The sequence below is a fragment of the Nilaparvata lugens genome, chromosome 11 (genome assembly GCF_014356525.2).
Source record: "Nilaparvata lugens isolate BPH chromosome 11, ASM1435652v1, whole genome shotgun sequence".
Classification (NCBI taxonomy): domain Eukaryota; kingdom Metazoa; phylum Arthropoda; class Insecta; order Hemiptera; family Delphacidae; genus Nilaparvata; species Nilaparvata lugens.
In genome coordinates this window covers 25,976,430-25,999,566 of record NC_052514.1, presented here as the reverse complement: position 1 = coordinate 25,999,566, position 23,137 = coordinate 25,976,430, and the positions used below count along the sequence as shown (strand labels likewise).

The following is a 23,137-nucleotide window of genomic DNA, read 5'->3' as shown; positions in this document are numbered from 1 at the left end:
TAGAAATAACATTGCGCTTTGCACTATTATTAAGTAGTCTACTAATTTGTCAATTTATTGTATATTCTACGACTCCATAACTTGTAGAACTGTGATATTTTTTGTGAAGAAAATACCAGACGAATATATTTATGCTGGGTAATGCCTGTAAACCTATAAGTTTTTATTGATAATGAAGAATAAGCGGCTTTTGTTAGTAACCGACTCAACTGTGAAATAATATTAGTATTATTACCGTATTATAAAATAATGTTATAATATCTGTTAATAATAATCTTACAATTTTAACCTGCAAAGCAAGTTTTTGAATTGCTCAGGATTTATTGTCAACACTCTTGTCACTAGAACAGAACTATAACTGTGACAGGTTATCAATAATTATTCATTGTTTACTGGTTTCTGGAAAATATTTCAAATTTATAATAAGTAAATTGATGTTTTAAGAGGTCGATTAAGCGGATCGCAATGCTAGATTGTAGGTCGCAATGCTAGATTCCGCGGCCCGTATACTAAAGTGCCCCCGATCATGATCTGCATGTAATATTCTTGTTGTGGGGGTTGCGACTTTGAAACGTTTAATACCTCACGAACTTTCTGTTTCTGTGTGCGTCATTGGGCTATGAGGGCTAGGCCTATTGAGGCACCCCTACAGTGAGGACCAATATTATTTGTATCCTATAGGTTATGAGATTGGGTTAAGAGAATGAGAATGTGGGTTAAGTATAGTGTGGTCCACCTTATAATGGCAGTGGATGGAGATAGAAAAATAGCGATGCCGATTCTCTGCATCAATTAATTATATTTCTATACTGTCAAAAACATAATTGTTATTGTTGTGGACCTAGAAAAGGATAGTACCACCGGCTTTGTCAAATGATCGACAAGGATAGCAAACCCAAAGTTGATCAAATACTGTTATTATAACGTGGACCTCACTATAGAAGAGGTGCTTTTATTGCCTCAATTTCGCCCACATAACTTTTGATATTGTAAAGTGTAAATAGAAAAAAGTTCCTCATATAGCCCATATATTATATATTAACCCTAAAGAGACACACAGGGATTTTTTTTCTGTTCTGCAGTTGACAATATCAAACAGATGGGAATTTATGCCCAGTCTAAATTAGGTTTGTAGCATTGTCAACCACTCTCCACCACTTCCAGTCAGTAATAGCATTCTACAAGGTCACCAGCTCATCTTGTTCTTCGTTTGGGGTGTCTAACCCCCCAGAGTGTCTTTTACGTAGGACTTTTATCACACACTTTTATTACAAAGATTTTCTTGTATTGTCACTACGAATGTGGTATGGGATGATGGATCAGATTGGAATAAATGCTATGATTCTCTACAACTTGAGATTCAAAACAATAAAATGAAGAGACGTAAGTTTTTGATGGAGTTCTCATTGGCAATGATCAAGCCATCCGTTCAAACCGGATTAGGAGCTCCAACACTTCGGCGGAACATACGTACTTCTAAAATTAGTATAAATATTGAAAGCAGTGCTTTACTTTTGATTTATGTATGCACTTGGAACAAAAATGATTAAGAAATGATGAAGTATGGTCTAAGTACTTGTTTTTTCATATTTTTCAAAGAAAAATGCAAAATTAAATTAGAGTGTTCAACACCCTAGTGTGTCTACTGTGTTAGCATAGAGTAAGTGTGTCTCTGTAGGGTTGAATATTATTTTAACTGCTGGGTAGACCTGAAACTTTTTTATAAACCTTATTCTGTTTCTAATGATAATTTGGCTTTTTTCTTGTAGGCAAATGGATGTACTATTGAAAGCGGCGTCTTTTGCGTCCAGTGACTCAAAAAAGCAACAGAATCGTTTTTCCGGCAGAAAAAGCAGTATTCTTAAACATCAGTTCAAGAGTAGGCCTACCAGTCAATTTCAACCGTCCAATCACTATAAACAACTAAAGAATCCATTTTTTAACAAATATCGTAGTATATTGAAATGTAATGCTTTGAAAGACAGCAAAACAGAAGCAACGTAAGTTCAATAGTGTGAATAATCATAAGTTATTCTTATAATTCTTTTACTTCTTAGAATATCTCCTCCAATATTATGCATTGATTGATTGAGTACTTTATTTATGTAGATTACAATACATACTGACTTATACACTCTTATATGTAATAGCTTACGATACAGCAAAATTATAGATGAATTTAGATAATATAGACTAAAAGAATAAAAATTGAACTATATATTATATGAAAAAAGCAATCTGTTATAACTATAGATAATATTGTTATGCGTCTATATAAATTGGCGGAGCTTTGGACTTATCAATGTCCATTCTTCGGAAAAATATTCAAAATATCCTTCCCACGGCACTAACTCTCTACCAAATGCATTAGTTGAAGATGATTTATGAACGACAGTCAGTTATTCCTAAACGAAGTAGCCTAATTCTTGTTTTTTTTTTTTAATTTTGTTTACATAAGTCCCAGTAGATTTGTTTGTGAGTAATAGAAGGCATGATGTTGATGGATGAATGAGTCCACCGGTTCAGATGGACCGGCCGGGAAGTGATTTTGATAATTTATGTGTGTCTGTTAGCAGAGCTGGTTACTAGTATCCACCCTTCCAGCAGGGGAACAGAGAGCTGTGTTCATCTAATCTTTGCGATTAGAGACTCTTCTGACTACTGGTATATCCACTTTTACCTTGAAAATTCATTATATTCTTTGAAATACTAAGTTTGTCAAATACTTACTTACTTGATACTGGAGTCGTTGCCAAGGACTGATGTACAGGAAAATAACATGCATGGTTATTCGTGATATGGAGGTGCTTGGCTCCCAAAAAGAGGTTCCTCGTAAAAATTTGGCAGTGAGTAGACTGGCTTTTCCAGGAGTTTATTTTTCACTGAGGCATAGAACTAAGAGCCCCGTTTTTCCTAAATTTGCCTAGGAATAGGAAGCTATTGTAGTTTCGGGGCACCTTCAGTCTAGTGGCATGTCTTGTATTGTGGCTGTGTATATCACATCACTTTTGAAGCTGCTCTTGATTCCTCTTGTTATACATAAGCGAGAACTATACATAATGATTGTACGTGGTGAGTATCTCGAGATCCCTTAGTGGCCTGAAGCTGGAAATGTCACTATCCTCGGAGCAGTAACAGCAGTGTACAGCTAGTGCGGGGCTTCACAGGAGCAGACTTTAGAAGATATGGCTATGAAACAGCCAATGATCGGCCATGACAAGACTGTTCTGATCCATCACATATCTCAGTTTTCGAAGGAGTTACAGTTTCCTGCATACTTGGTGCACATGGTGATTTCAGCTCAATCTCTCATCCATCCAGAATCTTGGAAGCTTCACTGGGTCTGATGCAATTGGTTGTCTTTTCAATGAGCAAACCAAGATTATTGGTTTCCCCTCATTTAGTTTAAGCTTGTTGGCAAGAAACTTAGCTTCTTCTAAGAGTCTGGTGAACTCTGTCCTTGCCTGTTCCACAGTGACAATCAGTGAAATCAAGGTGGTGTCATCCGCAAAAAGCACTGCCCCCTGACTGCTTAAAATGAAATGCTTGAGAAGCCATTCATGAGCAATATTGTCAACAGGGGGCCCAAAACCGAACCCTATGGTACTCCATGCTCTACACCTTTCAATCTTGAGCTAGCACCTCTTAATTGGACCACCTGTTTTCTATTCTCCAGATAGGATATCACCGTCCTGAGGACCATGCCATCTAGGCCATATCTCTCCAGTTTTCTTATCAATATGTTGTGAGGGACTTGCAAAGGCCTTGCTGAGGTCACACAATGTGAGGGCAAGGGATTTATCATCCTCAAAATTTCTCTGGATGTTTCTTGTCAATGCCAGGAAAGCTCTTGTTTATAAATGTAGTGGAAAACTCTGTTGTCTTCGCTTCGATTATGATACAATTTAAATTGAACTTACAATTTATATTTAAAATGCCCCCTGTGAGTTGGGGGAGCTTTGAGTCGAACATCGTACTCAAGAATTTGTTGAAAACCATAATACACCTACAGTATCCCTGCTTGTCGTAGGAGGCGAATAAAAGGGACCCACTTTCCAAAGATTTTCATCCAAAACCCTTCTCCTTCTTAATATCCTCTTAACTTTCATTTTTAGAATGCCACTTTTTCCATTGACTTAGCTTTGTGCCATTTTTTATTTATTTTTCTATTTGTCGGCCTGCCTTGGCCATATTCTTACTTCTTCTTAGGCCAACCCAAGGTGTTATGTGGACCGTGCTGATGGGTGGTACTTTTATATGGTGTCTCTAACGGTGCCTTCAGGATACCAGGCGCCCTCCTGTAGTATTTAGTCTTGCCTGAACATGCGGGGCTCTGTCTGGGTTGACTCCACTTCCCTTGCTGTTCGTGGGAACCACATGAACAAACCAAACCCCAAGGCACCTCCAGATGTTGCCTTGCCTTAAAATCCATGGGATCTGCCCCAACAGGGCAGGTTTCTTGATCTGAAACGGAACACAGATGGTTCCTTTGCACTCTTATGTAGAGGCTATCAACATTGAGAAGGCTTCTACTGATTACGACATGTATGATGTAAGCTCAATCACATCATCCCAAGTGGATAGGAAGGATGAGATTCTCAGACCACTGCTCAAAGAAGGACGGCAATTCAGGCAAAACTTCTTGGGAGAGGTGAGGCTTTTGTCCCTGCAAAGTTTCGGAGGGGCAAAAAGAAAAAACCAAGAGACCAGAGATGGGTAAAACTCCAGGCACAAATGTGGGTCAAGAGGCTGAGTCGAGGGTGGCCGGGCGCCGGGTGCCCAAGAGGCAGTTTGGCGTCCCCTCCTTCAGCGGAAGTACCAACAAAAAGGCCAGGAGTGGAACTCACGTAGGTCAAGAGAACCAATCAGTTTGAAGAGACTGCCAAGCATATCACACTGGATTGCGACAAGCAACCAGGTGATGAATGGGATGTTAGCATACTTAGGGAAAAACTCCTGGTTCTTGTAAAGGACACAGGTATTGGTTTGCCTAACTAACAAACCACTTCGGAACACAATAAGCTTCGGTTGACGTGTGGGGTTTCTTTGTACCTTTGGATCCTTGAATCTGTCCCTTCAAGAATAATAATAATATTTAAAATTCATTGGTAGTAGCTCCTCACATGTGAACTTGTTAATATGACAGGAGCAAGTAACCTAACGATATTGAATTATCTGAAATTAATAATCTACATTTATTTTTCAGGTGTGTTAAGGATCATGATTATTGTACTTCATCGTCTGAGAAGGCTCCTGAACTTGTTTCTGAACTGAATCAAACTCAACAAAGACTACCAGTTAATCAAGAAAGTGTTCAAAGTAAGAGTATTTCTCTACAAGAACGACCAACACCGCAACTAAATATTATAGTAAAAAAAAATTATTTCGAACTTAAACAAATAGTCCCGGGAAAAAACAATTCTAATCTAGGCCTTCGTAAACAGGTAGTCCTGCAGAAAAATTCTGAAGGAAAATCAATTCATATTCCACGCAAACAAACAGTTTTGCAGCAAAATATCCAAGGAAAGATAACGCCAAGCAAATTACTTCAACAGTCTACATCGCCAGTGAAAGAGAATTTGCAACCCATTCAACGGAGTGCTTCTGTGGTCAAACCGAGTTCAATCGGCGCCACAAAACGTTTACGTGTACCAGATATCGTCGGTCTTTTGTCGAAATCTGCGACCAAAATCGGACCGTCTAAAAGCGGGATATTTTCGGTCACACCTCCAAAACGGCCCAAAACGTCGCCAGTCTGTTCTCCGTCCCGTGCTAAAAGGTATGAGAGTGTCACAGTAAATTATTGTTGTTGATCTCGTTTGCTCCTTACTTTCTCATAAACATAAACAGTACTTTGGTCGCACACAATGCAATTCCACTCAACACACAGCTAGTCACAGAACAATAAATGCGATTTAACTCAATGTCATTCAACTTACTACTTGAAATACTACACAGCACACATCTACTCTACAAACTAAATGAAAAAATTCCAAAACTCTTTCTATAATAATTTACTTACATTAAAGAACTTGGGCCTCTATTAGACAAGGAAGTCAGAACGCGCAGCCAGGTCACTATGTAGCCGGGCAGGCGGTCGCTGGGTTGCTTTTTCCGTCATCGGTCATTGTTTTTAGACGAGGGCAGCCATGTTTTGGCAGTCAACCGGCAACCAAGTAAATAACTGCCATGTAACTAACAGCCAAGTAAATAACTGCCATGTTTTGCGTAATGCAACAGGGTTATTTCAAGTAATGGACACATATAAAAACATCTTTTTTACTGAAGTACTCATCACAAATGAACAATCTTTATACCAATGGGAAGATGAAATTCCATTTTTTTACAATAATGAAATTGGGCCCCCATTCGACTAGGTAGTCAAGTGCCAAGTAAATAACTACCAAGTAAGTAACTGCCATGTTTTGGCAGTTGGGTTGTGGCTGCCCAAATGGCTTACCTTACCTCAACAACAAATGCATGGTAATGAAGTGTGTGAACGTCCGCTCGGTGATTGCATGACCTGGCTGCCTAGTCGAATTGGGGCCCAATTTAATTATTGAAAAAAATGGAATTTCATCTTCCCATTGGTATAAAGATTGTTCATTTGGGATAAGTATTTCAGTAAAAATAGCTATTTTTATTTGTGTCCATTACTTGAAATAACCCTGTACATCTCAGTACACAAAAATACAATATGAAAAACGCAATAAAATCAAAAGAACAAACAAAGTATAATGCATCGCAGGCCAGATAAAACGATACAATTCAACTCAACAAAGAAAACCACGATGCAGCAAAGTCAACTTAGCATTGTTATTCAATACTATAAAATCCTCATCTAGTCAGCAAATTCAGTACATCAATTCAATTCAATAATTCTTTATTATCATATACAGTGCACCAGAATACATAGATAAATGTTTTTAGGCTATAGGAATGAAATAAATTTACGAAAATATATTGCATTATCGACCAAGAATATTATTGCTAAGACATACAAATTTTGCAAGTTTTGTAAAAAAAATTGTCAAAATTGTAATTCCGTCCTTATACACAATTCCGAGGTATCGGTCAACGACTGCATCGCAAACATGCCCACCATTTATTATTGAATAACAAACATAACATCGACACAGCCACCAACCGACGACCCAAAACGGGCCAAAAATTCAATTTTATTATTAAATATTAAAAACACACAAAACAAAATTACAAAGAATTACGAAACAAATAAGACACAATAAAATGTTACAAATATAAAAAACCATGGGCTTTGTGGTTGGGTGTGTTGGAGAAGAAAAAAAAGAGAGGAAGATACCTAGCCAACTATGGTTTCCCATGTAATAGGCATGCAAAGAAGAGAAGAGAAGTAATGAGGAAAAAAGGGAAGGGAGAAATGGGGGGAAGGAAGAATACAGAAGTATAGGTTCTCAAAATAAAGGTAAGCGAGTCCACTGAAAAATGAAAAAACTAAAGAAAAAACAATGCTGGAGCAGATATCTTGAGTCATATATCTAAATGGAAGAAGAAATTACTGTATGTCCAGTTTTTTATATCCAGTTTAATTTTTCCGCTGATCTTATTGTCCATGAGAAAGTGATTTGGAATGAGGTATATTATTTTAGTACCTATGTAAATTAACTGCCTCCTTATACATTCAATATTAGTGTTATAGGTTACATATTTGTTAGCAGTGGCCCTTAGATTATAATAATTAAGTGTAGAGTTTATTGTGAGAGGAAAATCGGATCTATATTTTATTAAGTACTCACAGTTTTTATGTATAATTGACGTATAGTCATGACCTCAAAATCACTAAAAACCATATCCGTTGGATAGAGCCTGGTTTTGCTTAATATAGTTTTAATTATCAGTTTTTGTGCTACAAATAATTCAGCGATATGACAGTTGAAACAACCTCCCCAAACAACTATACCATACTGCAGAATTGACTTGACTAGAGCATGATACATCATTTTCAGGTGATTCTTATTAAGAATTCTGTTAACTTGGTAAAATTTAAAGGATAAATATATAATTTTTCTACATATTTATTTCATATGAACATCCCATTTAAGGTTTTCATCAATTATGATTCCCAAGTACCTACTTAGTATTATTGACTTTTTTAATGGTGGGACAATAACAATAACCCAATTTTAAATTGCACTGAGAATGGAGTCTCAAATCTTGATTCTCGTTAGGTTGCCCCACTCTATTTGCAGAGAAAGTTATGTAATTAGTTTTTTCAATATTTAAACTTAAGGTATTCTTACCTAACCACTTCTTAATTAAAAGCATATTATTTTCAGCTATGGTATGAACTTCATTCCATGAATTACCGTGAAAAATAGCTGCAATATCATCTGCAAAGGATATCACAGTTTAGTTTAGAAGTCTTAAATTTAAAAAGTCATTTACATAGAGTATGAAAAGGATGGGAGAAAGTACAGTACCTTGAGGAAGACCATAAGAAGTTAAGTTAGTTACACTAGATTGATCATTTATGGTTAGTGACTGGGTTCTATTACTCAGATAGCTTTTGAACAATTTAAGCGAGACTCCTCTGAAACCATAGGACTCCAGTTTATTGAACAAAGTATTATGAGGTATTGTATCAAAAGCTTTGCGTATATCCAGGAAGACCGCAATAGTTTTCTTATTGGAGTTTATTTCATCAGATAAAGTATTGATGAATTTTATTAGAGCGTCAGATGTACTTTTACCATTTTGGAAACCGAATTGGTTCTTGTTGATTATTTTGTTAAGATTCAAGAAAGAAACAACTCTTGACTTTATTAGTTTCTCCATTATTTTAACAAGGTTGCTCATAAGACTAATCGGTCTATAATTACAGGGATTAGTCGGGTCACCTTGTTTGAAAAGAGGTTTTATTTTGGCTGATTTGAGGTGCTCGGGAAAATATCCCTCCTCAAAGCTCTATTAAAAATGAAAGCGAGAGGTTGAGATATATAATTGGCTATTTTCTTCAGCGTAATATTACCTAGACTATCAATACCAGGACTGCAGTTGTTCTTTAGATTTTTAATAGTTGCCTCAACTTCAACTGGGCACGTTGGTCTCATAAAAAACATGTTATCGATCTGTATTGCAGGAAATCGATCACCAGTATCATCAGGGATATTGATAGTTTGAGCTTGTAATTTACCCACATTTGTGAAATAATTGTTGAGGGAGTGAGCATCAAGTTCAGTACTCTTGTCCTTGATACTGTCCTCACCTATAACTTCGTTTATGCACTTCCACAACTTCATGCTGTTGTTATTACAATTTTAAATTTTCCCTTTAGTAGACTTCCTTTGCATGATTTATGATCTTATTCAAACCATTACGATAAGCCTTATATTCATTCTTTAAGATATTGTTATTAGGATCTCTTCTGAGTCTAGAATGCATTTTGTCCCGCGTGATTATTGATCTTATGATGCCTTCAGATATCCAGGGCTTCAGGGGACGAAGTCTGTTAGGTATCTCTTTTACCTTATTGCATTGATTGATGAGACTGGTCAAACGATCGACAAATTTATCCATAATAGTGTCAATGCTTCCATTCACGGTATAGATTTTTCCCCAATCTTCATTCCTTATGCGTTCCAATAGTGCATGATAGTTGGTTCTAGTTAATGTGTTTATCAATACGTTTCTATTATCCTTATTGATAGTAACCTTCACCAAGTTCAGTACAACCGTGTAGTGGTCAGTTTTGGTTGTCCTAAATATAGCTCCTTTAATGGACATAGAATGGTTGCCTGAATTTTTATTAAAAATGTGTGCAATGCAAGAATTTGTTGTGGTTGTTACTCTGGTATCACCAGTTATGTAAGACTTATAGCCATTACTATTGAAAATATGCAGATAATCTTGAACAGGAACACTAGTTGAATGTGTATTTATATTCATGTCTCCCGCCACACATACATTTATTCCATTAGGAATTTTACTGATTTCATTACTCAGACTATTAAGAAAATTATCAATATTTTGATTACTTGGTGATCTATAAAACCCAATCACCTTCACAATAAAATCATCAATATTCTTAAGTCAGCAATAACTACATTGGCATCAGTAATATCGAGTGAAACTTCATTGAATGTTATACAATCTTTTATGTACATGCATAATCCATCACATTTATTCTGTTTAGTGTACTTATTTATTGCCGTATATCCAGGAATGTTGAAAATGAACGGCATATCTGCAGTCAACCAGGTCTCCGTTAATATTATATCAGTTTTCAATTCATTGAGGCAGCAAATAAACTGATCGAAATTAGCATTCAAACTACATAATTATATTCATAGACATAATATTGAAACACTCAGCATCTTGTCACGTTATTTTTTATATTTAAATAACGATTAGCCTCCTGCTTGGCATCAGTCGGTAGAGCATGAAATATTTTAATAATTATAAAAATTAGGTCGTGGTTTTTCATAGGATACAGTCTCATAAAAATCTTTATAGGCCCAGATATGAGCTTCCACAACAATTCTGATAATTCATTAAAAAATATATATATGGTACTTATCCTATAGTATTGAGGAATAAAAAATAAATCGCACACCATAAACAATTTGATACATATATTAACAAATATTGCAAAAAATAAATCAGAGCAAAAAATATATAGAGCGATAAAAAATATATAATATAAAATAGAACAATAATCGAAATCAATAAAATATCACAGGCTAAATACTATTCTTTAAATTATACAGCACGAAACATTACCATGTGCTTTTATTTTATGATCATATGCATCTATTTGCATGTAGCTGCGATATCAGCTTGCTAATACTTGTCGACTTGGACAATTCCATTAAAAATAGATTTCTTAAAAATCAGCTTGATAAATTGACAACCAATAATCCAAATATATATATTAAATTCTATGGTATCTAATAGATTTCTTTGTAATGAATATAATATATTTTATCTCAGGGAGCAAGATCCGGCACCTGACGGAATAAATAGAGCAATTCATCTAGTGAATCAGATCTACAACAAACTATCGTAAATTATATTGCAGAGATTAATGATCATATGAATATGTATTACCAGCCTAGATTTTATGCTTCTTTGATTTATAGATCTTCCAATATATGAATTGATTCGTTATTTTTCTAATAAAATACCTTTACTTGCGCAAGTATTTTTTACCAAATTCTTAATTTATTAGAAACCCTTTCGACGAGCTAGCTTTGATTCTTATTTTATTTTCGAAGCACTGAGGGCGCCCTATCACTATTTCAATATTTTTCACTCACGTGTCGAAATCTTCTTATGAGCTGCTGATGTCGATCCAACTCCTGGTGGTCCTGGATTATTGTAGCCGGAGTCGTCTCTTTCAAGGGGTTACAAAATTATTTAAAAATGAAAATGACTTTTGCTTTATAAGAGCATCACAAAGTCTTATAAGAAATTTAGTAATTCAATTTAACTTTAAATTATTACAAGATATAGCAAGGTATTACACTCTATAATTTTTAGTGACCTCTCATGGTGGCATTTGGCAGGCAAGTGTGGTTCTCCTTTCTCAATTTTACAATTCTCATTTCTGATTTCTAAATTTACATAAAATTTGAATATCCTAGTCCTCCGCCATTCAAGGCTCAAATAGACCGTACTAAAATATTAAATTATTACTTATGTTATATATTTAATAGTTTCTTTGCCTTCGGGCCATATCCAAAACATAGACTATTCAACTATTTTATACAAATTCTATTTATTTGTAGAAATATATACAAATATTTTTGAATCGGCTCACTACTGCCGCCTATCAATTGCCATTATGTGATTGGTGCATGCAAATTGTTACAGTATTCATGCGCCTGGTAACCTCCTATTTCCTTAATACATTTAATTACTTTTATTGGGTTTTTAAATATGCTCTCTACATGCTAAGTAATTTTTTATATGTTATTATTTGTTTCATGCATCATAATAATTAGCCACGTGAGACCTTTAGTTCCTCAAATTGCATACCGTTTTGCCACAATAAATTTCTGCCAAGGTGTTTGGTCAGATTCTACGTTGTATGGCTCGGTCGATCGTTAGGTCGCCGATCACTAAATGTTTATGCCTAACCTCAATTTTCAATATTTTATATAATATTATATATTAGCAAAAAATTATTTCAATTCCTCTTAGGCTGTTGTACAGTTTAGCCGGGACGTCTGATATTATCTAATCTTTATGTTATCTCTTTGGCGATATTAGCCAATTACTTCACTTAGACCTATAAATATTTCAGCTAGGGATTTTTATTTATCCATCCAAATTACAATATGTTACAATCTTTATTTCTGTCCTCGTGAAAGTGATAGTTCAAATAATCGTCGATTACATCTGTTTCATTTTCTGTTTCTAAAATATTCAGAACTTCTTCAGTGTCACTCATAACTTATATCATCAGGTCATGTCTCTTTTCCTTGTTCCATTTTAGAAGCCCCTCACTATCTATGAATTTAAGTTTCTTAATTAGTTTGTCCACTAGACCGGTTGTTAATAATACACTGAAAGTTTCAGTGTGTAGACAAAGCAACAATAGCATGGGGCATGCTGTTATAGATTTTATTCTCCTTATACTTAATTCTGATTAGAATAGCATTTTTATGAGTTAGCCCTTGTGCTTCATGGATTGTTTGAAGTGCAACATCCTCTCTCCACATTATAGTATCACCCACCATAAGTTTTTCCTCTTGGGTGAATGTTAATATCAAAGTGTCGGGTTGTATCAGATGGTATTCCCCATTTCTGTAAGTAGGCAGAATTGAGATAGCTCTTTCATTAAGCGTCGTAATATTTTGATAGACAGTGGAAAGGACAAAACAAACATCGATAGGACATCTACGAGTTACCGTTTGTTTTGTGAAAGGTTCGCAGAATTCTGAAATTTTATGCCATCTTGTGGCATAATTACTCCTCTCAATATAGGGTATTTGGTTTGCGTCACCAACTACAATTATTTCCGAGGCCTTCAAGTTAGCAATAAAACCGATGTAACCCGCATGCATAAGTAGAGCTTCATCAATAAAAACTCTATCGTATGTTTCATTCTGATTATGATTTATTATATAAGAGCCAACTGTCCTGTAATCAAGCTTAAGACGATTACAATGTTTTCGACCATACCTTTCAATGACAGTTTCACGGATTGCTTTAATACCTGCCCGTGTTTGAGTGAGTACTAGATCCTTGCCAGGCTCATGATGCGAGACTATAAAGTAAGATTTACCACAGCCGGGAACACCGTCATACCATTTTATTTTAGAAAGTTTACACTCATGAAGAGTTATTCTATTTATAGCTTTTATTAATTCGCTATTCAGCATAAGTGTAGTATTACGTGTGACTAAAACATATCGTTCTTTAGTACAGAATTTTTAAAGTATCCTCTTGAAATTCTACGTAACTTCCACCCTGCTCCAAGCAATATCCCATTCGGTATTTAGAGTTTGTTTTGAATAGGAATCTTTTCAAATTATTATCATAGATGTTCATATTGTTATTCAGGACGCTTATTAGTTCATCACCTGATATTGACATGTTTCTATGTGTGATCCTAAGAAGAATATTTTTATATATTTTAGCATTTTCGTTATCAGTGTTTTGAAGTAGGGTCCGTAATTCAATCATAGAGTTTATGAATGCTTCACGTTTATGAACGCTTCACAACAAGTGCACTGGAACTTATGATTTCCATGACGATAGTCACTATCGATATTTCAAGAGCACACTTAAAAATCGTACCCGACTTTACCTTTAAAGAATCCTACAGGGTACTCAACTCCCGGACTACCAGATAGCTTAGGTATACTAAGAAAATTAATTTCACAATAACCTCGATAATAAAAAATAAACTTCAAATCTCTAACTCCTATGACAGTACTCAAGAGTTCAGTGGCAGGAATATCAAAATAAGTTTCACCCAGATTGTTAAAAGAATCAATTTCTATATTCAAAGGGTAATTGAATTTACTCCAATAATTTATTCTATTCAAAAGATCAATAAGTACCCCATTTTCACCATCATTTAATATGAAAATAGTCCCACATGAGTCTTAGTCTTATGTGTGGGACGAGTACCATTTTACAGTGATATTTTGTGACTTGAATTGTCAAGTAGAAATTTTAGAGAAATCAATTAATATAACGTTTAGATTTAAAAAGAAAAGCAAAGAACAAACGGCAATACAAGAGAAGAGGAAAATGATTTATGTAGGCCTGTGGGTTAGTTAAGGAATTGGTGAGTTAAGTTAGTTAAGGAATTAGTTCTAGGATTTCATACTAGAGCTTTTATTTTAAACTACCTGTATAAAAGTTCGAGCAAATTCTCTGAGTTATTGGCACCAATTCCATGCAGCCAACCATCTATGATTCTTTTATAAGCAAGCAAACCTACCGGCAAACCTACTGGGCTCTATTATTTCTTTGGATGGTGCTTTCCTCAATAAAATGTTGGAAACGTAGAATGGATTAGTGCGATTTATTGATTTGACAATTATGGGGACCTGTAGTCCCACATTTGCAGAGCTTCTTGTATTGTAGCTATGTGCTACCTCGGCTACCATAAAATCCCTGTTTTTGTACGTGGATACAAGTATATTCTTCATATTTATATATCTGACTGACAGTCAATAATTGAGAATACTCAAAGAGTGTCTCGGTGGGATATTGTCTTTCCAGTTTCAAGCCGGCCTTAATTATAAGCTTCTGTATGACATATAAAGGCTCCAGTCCATCTATATAACTATCCTCGCCATGCAATAACACCATAACTCAAAATCGACTAAACATAAGCAAAATAAACTGTCTTAATTTCCTGTTTGTTCAGGATGAAGCTTAGCTGATGAAAAATTTAAATCATTATCCTAAGCTTAGGTTGCAAACTAATTATGTGACTCTCATTTCTCAGATTAGAATCTATTATAACTCCTAGATAGTTGTAACTCTTCACCCTGTCAATGATCTGGCAGTTGCAGACAGTGCCGTAGATATCATCACAAGAGTGTAGTTTCAAAACTAGATTATCTGGAGGCTCACTACAAGGTCTGAGTGCAATGGGCAGACATTTTGTCTTACATACATTCATAGTGAGGATATTCTGATCAAACCATGCCTTCAGATTCTTCATTCCCATTTCAGGACAGTAGGTACACACTCAATTCACTCAGCAGACCACTACACCGAAAATGCAATATAACTCAGCTCTAGACAAAACACATAACTTGAATCAACAATTAATTTATTAACTCAATTAAAAATAACAAAGTAATTCAACTGAAAACACGAAATCAAACTCTTTGTGTGTGCGATTGAGTGTATTTTGATGTAAGTGAAGTTGGTTGTATTTTGCTCTGTTTTATTGTATTGTGATGAGTTTGCTGTTTTGTATAATTCAATGATTTGTGTTGCGTTTAGATCAGTTTTGTTGTGTAATATCACATCATGTCAACTAATCACTACAGATTTTATTGATTTCTATGTGTTGCATTGTATTGAGTTTGCAAACTTACATTTAATTATGCTTTAAATGATTATTAAATACTTATTGGAAGTTCTGTTCTTTCAAACAAAAACGATTGAAATAATAATTAGAAGCAAAATGAATTAGAAAGTTTTTAGCAGGCCTATCATTGTTAAGAATTTATTTGAGGTAAACATTACTATTATGTCGGATCAGAGACAAAAGAATATACTAGTATCTTAGTATACTAAAGAGTGTAGTAGTATTCTTTTCTCTATGGTCGGATTCATTAAAATCGTTTATGTGTGCTCAAGTAAATGCTCTCAGAACACATTATGATATTTTTGAATGTTGGTAAATTATTGAAGTTGATTTCTCAAGTAAAAATTGTTTGTTGTTTCAGATCACTCGATAGCAAAATAAGTTTTAAAGTCGACCTTGTGACAGACGACCACATGAAATGGACTTTTACGATGAATGGATCTCGTGTTCAACTTAATGAGGCTCTTGCTAAAGTAAGTGCACCACTTTTCTACGTCATTTCAATTTGTAATTTTTCAACCTAGAACTTTTTTAATATTCAATGCTTATTACTTATGATTTCTTAAAAGGAATTAATGTTATTTGAACTTTTGTTGTAATGTTATAAACATAATTTGATTGTTTGGGAAGTGATGTTGTGATATTACTCCATAACAGGAAGAATAAGACATTGAAGTTTTCAATACCACTATAGTAGTATTGGCAGTAATATCTTATTCTTTCGATTATAAACATCTAATTGACCGAGCGAAGTGAGGTCTAAGATTCAAGTCGAAGGTTTTGCATTTCTCTTTATGTTTATATGTTCCGTATTTACGGCGAAACGCGGTTATAGATTTTCATGAAATTTGACAGTTATGTTCCTTTTTAAATTGCGCGTCGACGTATATACAAGGTTTTTGGAAATTTTGCATTTCAAGGATAATATAAAAGGAAAAGTAGCCTCCTTCATACGCCAATATTAGAGTAAAAATCAGACTGTCGTATGGTTCAAAGCTAAATAGTTTTGTCATCAATGAGTCAAAAACACAAGAGGTCATTTATCCATTGAACACCAGATCCAAGTTTCCAGAAAAATATGTGAGAAAAATTAAATTACTAGGGATTCAGATTGACAATCATTTGACATGGGGTGACCACATAGATTCAGTATGTAGTAAGCTTTCAAAGTTTATTTATTTATTAAAGACTTTAAAATACCATGTACCTGAAAGTTATTTTATAAGTATCTATTATGCTCTATTTCATTCTATATTGAATTATGGTATCATTCCATGGGGAAATTGTGCAAGAGTATCCGAAGTTTTGTTATTAAAAAAGAAAGCAATTAGAATTATAACCAATTCGGAGATGAGAGCCCACTGTAAGCCACTTTTTATTAGAAGTAGTGTAATGACAGTTATTTGTTTGTACATATACACCCTGCTACTACATGTCAAGTCTGAGGAAACAAATCTAACCAGCAACAAAAACATCCACACACACCATACAAGAAGCTATGCAAATTTGCATATACCACAAGTACGGTTATCAAAGACCTTAAGAAGCCATGTAAATGTAGGTTTGAGACTCTTCAATCACCTTCCACTAGAAATGAGAAATTTCCCGTTTTTGAAGTTTAAAGATGCGCTTTATAATCTTCTAGTCAAAAATCCCTTTTACAGCTTGAAAGAGTACTATGAATATTTGAATGTATTATGACTTTAAAAAAATGTATAGTTTGATTTTATTATTACTTATATTGTATATAAATATATTAAAATGTAGTTGAATATTATAACTATCACGACAATGTCTCATGTAATCATGTTCTTGGACAAATAAAATATCTTATTCTTATTAGACTATAGAATTATTAATCATAAATCAGCTGTCGAGTGGATTATAAATTGCATGCAATGACGCATGCAATTCAATATCTCAATGCAACTTAGTGAGAAAACAGCAGTTGTGTGGACTATTAATTGCATGCAGTAAGGCATGCAATTGATAACTTGAAGTAGCATCGTATTTTCTACCGACTTTTCTCTGCTTTCAAATCGGTGAGCTTTTGATGATAGTAGCATAGCTGTTTACATCAAATTATTAGCATTGTCGATACAACAACCCAAACAGCCATTAGTCGTTTGTTTATACACCGATATCTCGTCGACACGACAGGACAGGACAGAATTTAATCTGATGGACAGTATTAGAGGAGACTGTGTTTTATAACTGCGCGAGTCTACTATTCACAGAACTACTAGTATGAACAAACTAAATTTTATAACTTACAAAATTTTAACAAATTAGAAATATCTTCTTCACTATCATTAATCTTAAAGTTTTTATTTTTTGGTATTTCATTTTCCAACAGGCTCAGACTGGATGTACCGAGGATTTAGGAAAAGCCATCATAGAATCATCCATATTGATGCCGTAAGTAGATAATTTATAGTTGAAAATAATGAATTACATGTTAATAAAAAATAAATTACTTTAATAATTGACCGAGCGAAGTGAGATCTAAGATTCAAGTCGATGGTTTTGTATTTCTCTTTATGTTTATATGTTTATGTTTCGCATTTACGGCGAAACGCAGCAATAGATTTTCATGAAATTTAACAGGTATGTTCCTTTTTAAATTTCGCGTCGACGTATATATAAGGTTTTTGAAATTTTGCATTTTTAAAATAATAAAGAAGGAAAAGAAGTCTCCTTCTAACGCCAATATTACCTGAAAAATCAGTCTATAGAATTATTCATCATAAATCAGCTGTCGAGTGGATTATTAATCGCATGATGCAATGACGTACGCAATTCTCAATTCAACTTAGTAAAAAATCAGCTGTTGTGTGGACTATTAATTGCGTGCAATGACGCATGCAATTAATAACTGAAGGTAACAAAGTATTTTCTCTCGACCTTTCTCTGCTTTCAACTCGGTCTGACCTGCTGCCAGTATGTCTTGAAGGAGATTAGCTTTTGATGTTAGCATTTTTGATACACCAACCCCCACAGCCATTACACGTTTTCACACCGATATCTCGCCGACACGACATACAGATAGGATTTACTCTGATGGACAGTAGTAAAAGAGAAGGCTGTGGTTATAACTGCGCGAGGTCTACTGTTCACAGAACTACTAGTATTATAATATTATTTTTTTTTAAATTCTGCCTGACTGGTAAACAGTCTGTTCAAACACTTCTGGAAAAACACATTCGTCAGCTATATTTCAAGTTCTAATTCCATTTACAATTCAAGTACTTTCTTGTCAAATACAAGTAGATTCTGCATTTGTAGAACTCATAAACTTTAATTTGGTACTATCTCATTTATTCACACTATCACAAAATCAAATCAGTGATTGGGAGAGAATCAACAGGATTAAACCCATAACTGTTTCTCTCCCTCATATTTGATACAGTCCAAGTAAAGTTATGTTACCACTTGTCATATTTATAACGAAAATTTATAGTTCAAAATGTTTATTATACTGGAACTATTGAATCGATTTGTAATTTGGATTAGTATAACGTTCACAGGGACTGCAGTTTTACAAAAGTCTTTTCATATCCAATGCTTGATTTTCACGATTTCACTAGACTTTCTAGTGACTGGAGGCAGGATACTAGAAGCATATACCTTGGACCATGTGAACCTGTTCAAGTATGTGTCTACACGGTTCCAATTATATGCTTCCAGTAATTATAGTGGGATTCTCTTAATACTGTCAGTATTAGTTGAATGGGAAGCATTAATGCTATATTGAGGAATGCTGACAAATTGAAGTGAATATCACCATAGAACGTCACCATAGAGTCGTGAAAACCAGGCATAATAAGGATGATAGTTTGGCATCAATTTAGTTGTCTAGTTCTTCCGTTGTTACAAGCAATGAGCATCTGTTTTTCTATTTATTTACAAATTAATAAATTTCACTTGCAGGGTTGCAAAACCAGAAGATATAGTAATTACATCCGATGATGATGAGGAGGAGGAGGAGGAGGTGGAAGTTGAGGATGAGGTGGTTTCTGCACAATCAGAAGATATTGTAATTACATACGATGACTCTGATGATGAGGAGGATGAGGTGGAGGAGGAAGAAAAAGAAGAGGAGAAGGAGGAGAAGGGGGTGGAGGAGGAAGAAAAAGAAGTGGAGGAGAAGGAGGTGGAGGAGGAAGGGACGCGAGAAGAGCCATTCACTTACGAAATATCTTCGGAGGATGAAGAGGAGGTACCGACTCACAAAGCTTGTCCACCTGTTGAAGAAAAGCAAGAGGAGGCATTCATTCACGAAATCTCTTCAGGCGATGATGAGCAGGTGTCGTCACACGAACCTTGTTCACCTGCTAAAGTAGTAAGTATCCATCAATTTCTTCAACTTCTTCTGTTATAACTTTCATCGATTGGTACAAGCACAACTTATAAAATAATCGGGAGAGAACAACCGACTCAGCCCGAAACTGTTCCTCTTCAAATCAGGATTAAACGTTTCACTTCTGTAAGTTTGAGTCCAATTTTCAGTTTAAAAATATTATAATAAGGAATTCTTAATTTAGTTTAGATAAAAGTAATTTATGCGACTTGATAATCATCATAAATTTGAAAAAATATTGAGTTGTTTTACAAAATTTCAAGCCACAAAAACACGACGCTCTCATTCGAAGCACAGCTTACTTTCTAACTCAACAAATCTTAATCTTGGATTTATATAAGAATCAAGTATTAGAAAAGTGTATAGTCAATCATCTGTCATATAATAATGTAAGTTATAATAATTGATGTTATATAATTTATATAAGAAGATTTTTTTAATAATCAATTATTATAAAAGTGTATAAGTTAGTCCAATCATCAGCCGAGTAGGGTAATTGCTGGCTCCAAAATCAATAAATCTCTGGTCTGATCAAGTCTATATTTCTCGGGCTACTCGCTTTTCTGGTTTTTTGTCGCCCTCCTGATACTTGATGATTACAAATATGTATTTTTGATATTTTTCCTATCTCGTCTCATAAGTACAAAGCAAAGTAGGTAAATGTTATTGGCCAACAAGCTTGATTTGTATAAAGCTACCAAGAATACTTGAATTTCATTCGATATTCATTCCACTGCAACTTCAAGAATAACTCGGTGGCTGATTGAGAGTAGCTACTCCAGTGTGGATGAGTTTTTAGATGGCATCTTGAGCATCTTGACCACAACACCACTACCGACTCTTGCTAATTCTGTGGCATATGTTTATTTGACACTGTATTATTTCGTTACTTGGTCAAAGTATTTTTGTATAGTGTTTATTGAGCTCACAACGCAATCTAGTTAGAAATGTCTCTGATCATTTATGTCGAAATTAAAAATCCCGATCAATAACATTTTCATGGTTAGTAAAACTCATTGAATAATAGCAATACTATGTATCAGTGTACAATTCAGCAAATAATCTAAAGGTAGCTTACATAAATAAATCAATAGTATCCGAAATGAAATAATAACTCGAATAGAATAACGGAGGTGGTTTCTTGGATGGTGTTTTCACGATTCATCAATTCCAATATAACTGCTGTTGGAAAGTAAGTGCTGTTTACCTTCAATAAATCTAACAGAAATGTTCATTTTTTCCAGATAATCAACAATAAATGCAAGTCTTCTCTAAAAGGGGACACTGAATTGTCTTCATCAGTGAACAAATTGGAGTTCATCAAATGTACGAAACATGTTCCCTATAATGAAATCACCAACTTACATACATATCCACGACAGTGTGATATTTGTAAGAGATCATACAAAACCCGATTCTCATTCTCCAAGCATAAATCTTCTTGTACACCTGTGGAAAATCCCTGTCCTGTATGTGGCAAAATTTTTCAGGAGCTATCAAGCCTCATAGAACATGTCAAACTTTGTGGCAAAGATTGCAGTGATTGTAAATCGACTTTCAAGACAAGACGTGCCTTTCAGAAGCACAACGAAATCTTCCAAAAACGCAAAAAGTGCATCGACTGTCGTAAAAATTTTGCTAATAAGTGTTTGTTCAATAAGCATAAACCTTTTTGTGAAAAGTACAATAGGGAATCAGAAACACTTCTGTTCGACTGCATGTGGGAATTTGAAACATGGATGAGAGAGGAAAGTGAAAAACAATCGACATCTTTTGAAAAGTCCTCTGGCTCTCGAATCAAAGATTCAGACGGCACGAAAAAGTATTGTTACAGATGTAAATTCAGCAACAAATCAGTGTCTAAAGAGGGGGAAAATTCAGATCATAAGCTAAATAAGTGTTGTCGTGCTAGATTAGATGTGCAAGAATATGAGGATGGAAAACTGGTGGTTACTTATTTTTCGACACATTTACATCCCAGTGAAAAAAATTGTGTGATGAAACACTTGTAGAAAATAGAAGAGAAAATTAAACTGGAATAAAATCTCTTATTAAATCGCCTATATAATTCCTGGCTGCCATATGAAACAATGAAAATCAGGTGTCAACTTGTTATGCGCTTCCCACAGCTCCTGTAATAAACTTTAAGCTCATATAACATTAGACCACCAGTCGGTCGCCAAAGAGCAAACATTGGCGACCGTGTGTAAAGCGAATTCAGACACTAGTGAGACATCAGGTTTAGTGGATGGTCTGACGACCTGAGTGAGACACAAGCGACCTATTGTAAGCAGCGCAAATAGTAGGCCTACTAATGCCCCGCCACTCGCTTCGACACTTTGTGACCCACTGGTGGCTAAATGTAATACAAGCTCAAGTTTTCAAGTACTGTATCAATGGGTTCCAGTGTTAAATAATGAAATACACTCGCTTTATTATTCAAATCTCAAAATGTCATTATCTTTACCATTTGAGTTGTCCAGATTCAAAACTTGTCAACTCCAACCAAGCATTTTTTCACAAAGGGCAAAAAACTGTGGTTAGATTATACAAGGCAATAGCACTTTGGTAATATTTTTATAAAATGTAAAAAAAATACTTTCATTGATGCATCAGGTCATAAATCATTGATGCGGAATTTTTCATTAATTAAAAAAAAACATTTGCACATAACAGGTTTTTGCAGCAGTATTAGCATTATGACGGGTTTTGCACCATTATGAAAGATAACGAATTTTGTTCCAGTAATTTTAAAATTGAGAAAAACTTATTATTTCACTATGAATTTGCAAATTTTATATTTTGTTAGGACCTTTTTATTGTCTGGGATGATAAAAACGCATATTCAGCTATAAAAAGTTTATCAACTAACAAAAAACATACCGGTAACCAAGCACACATAGCCAAGATGTTGCATCATAAAAATGAATAAAACCAATCTATAAATGTAAAAATAAATGTGTGTTTGTTTTTTGTATGTTTGTTCCCTATAGACTCGAAAACTACTTGACAGAACGGCATGAAACGTTGGGTATATGTTGTGTGAATATTGGGGATGGCTTCTGACCAGAAATTTTAATAGGGGGGTTAATAATAATGTTTTATCAATCCATTTTACAGACCTATGTTTTCGAAATTTTCGGCCGAGCGGCTACGGAAGAACGGAAACATAATCATGATTCAAGATCATATGAGTTGACATCTAAAGTTACCAGCTGTACAATAAACACGTCACC

At 34.7% G+C, this 23,137-nt stretch overlaps 1 protein-coding gene across 1 annotated transcript; it reads left to right on the top strand.

Moving 5' to 3' along the window:
- Position 1: 1 nt before the first annotated feature.
- LOC111061675 (zinc finger protein 184) lies at positions 2-21,940 on the top strand. The gene is made up of 7 exons (XM_039437995.1): positions 2-192; positions 1,770-2,000; positions 5,207-5,779; positions 15,903-16,014; positions 17,898-17,959; positions 19,472-19,883; positions 21,146-21,940. The coding sequence occupies exons 1-7, from the start codon at positions 173-175 to the stop codon at positions 21,911-21,913; spliced, it is 2,178 nt and encodes a 725-aa protein (XP_039293929.1). The 5' UTR covers positions 2-172; the 3' UTR covers positions 21,914-21,940.
- Positions 21,941-23,137: the final 1,197 nt, after the last annotated feature.

Excerpts from the sequence above, each read along its gene's own strand:
- LOC111061675 (XM_039437995.1), top strand. The coding sequence starts at position 173 with ATGAAGAATAAGCGGCTTTT. Across the intron at positions 16,015-17,897 it reads TTAATGAGGCTCTTGCTAAA|GCTCAGACTGGATGTACCGA; the intron begins GTAAGTGCACCA and ends ATTTTCCAACAG. Across the intron at positions 17,960-19,471 it reads GAATCATCCATATTGATGCC|GGTTGCAAAACCAGAAGATA; the intron begins GTAAGTAGATAA and ends TTTCACTTGCAG.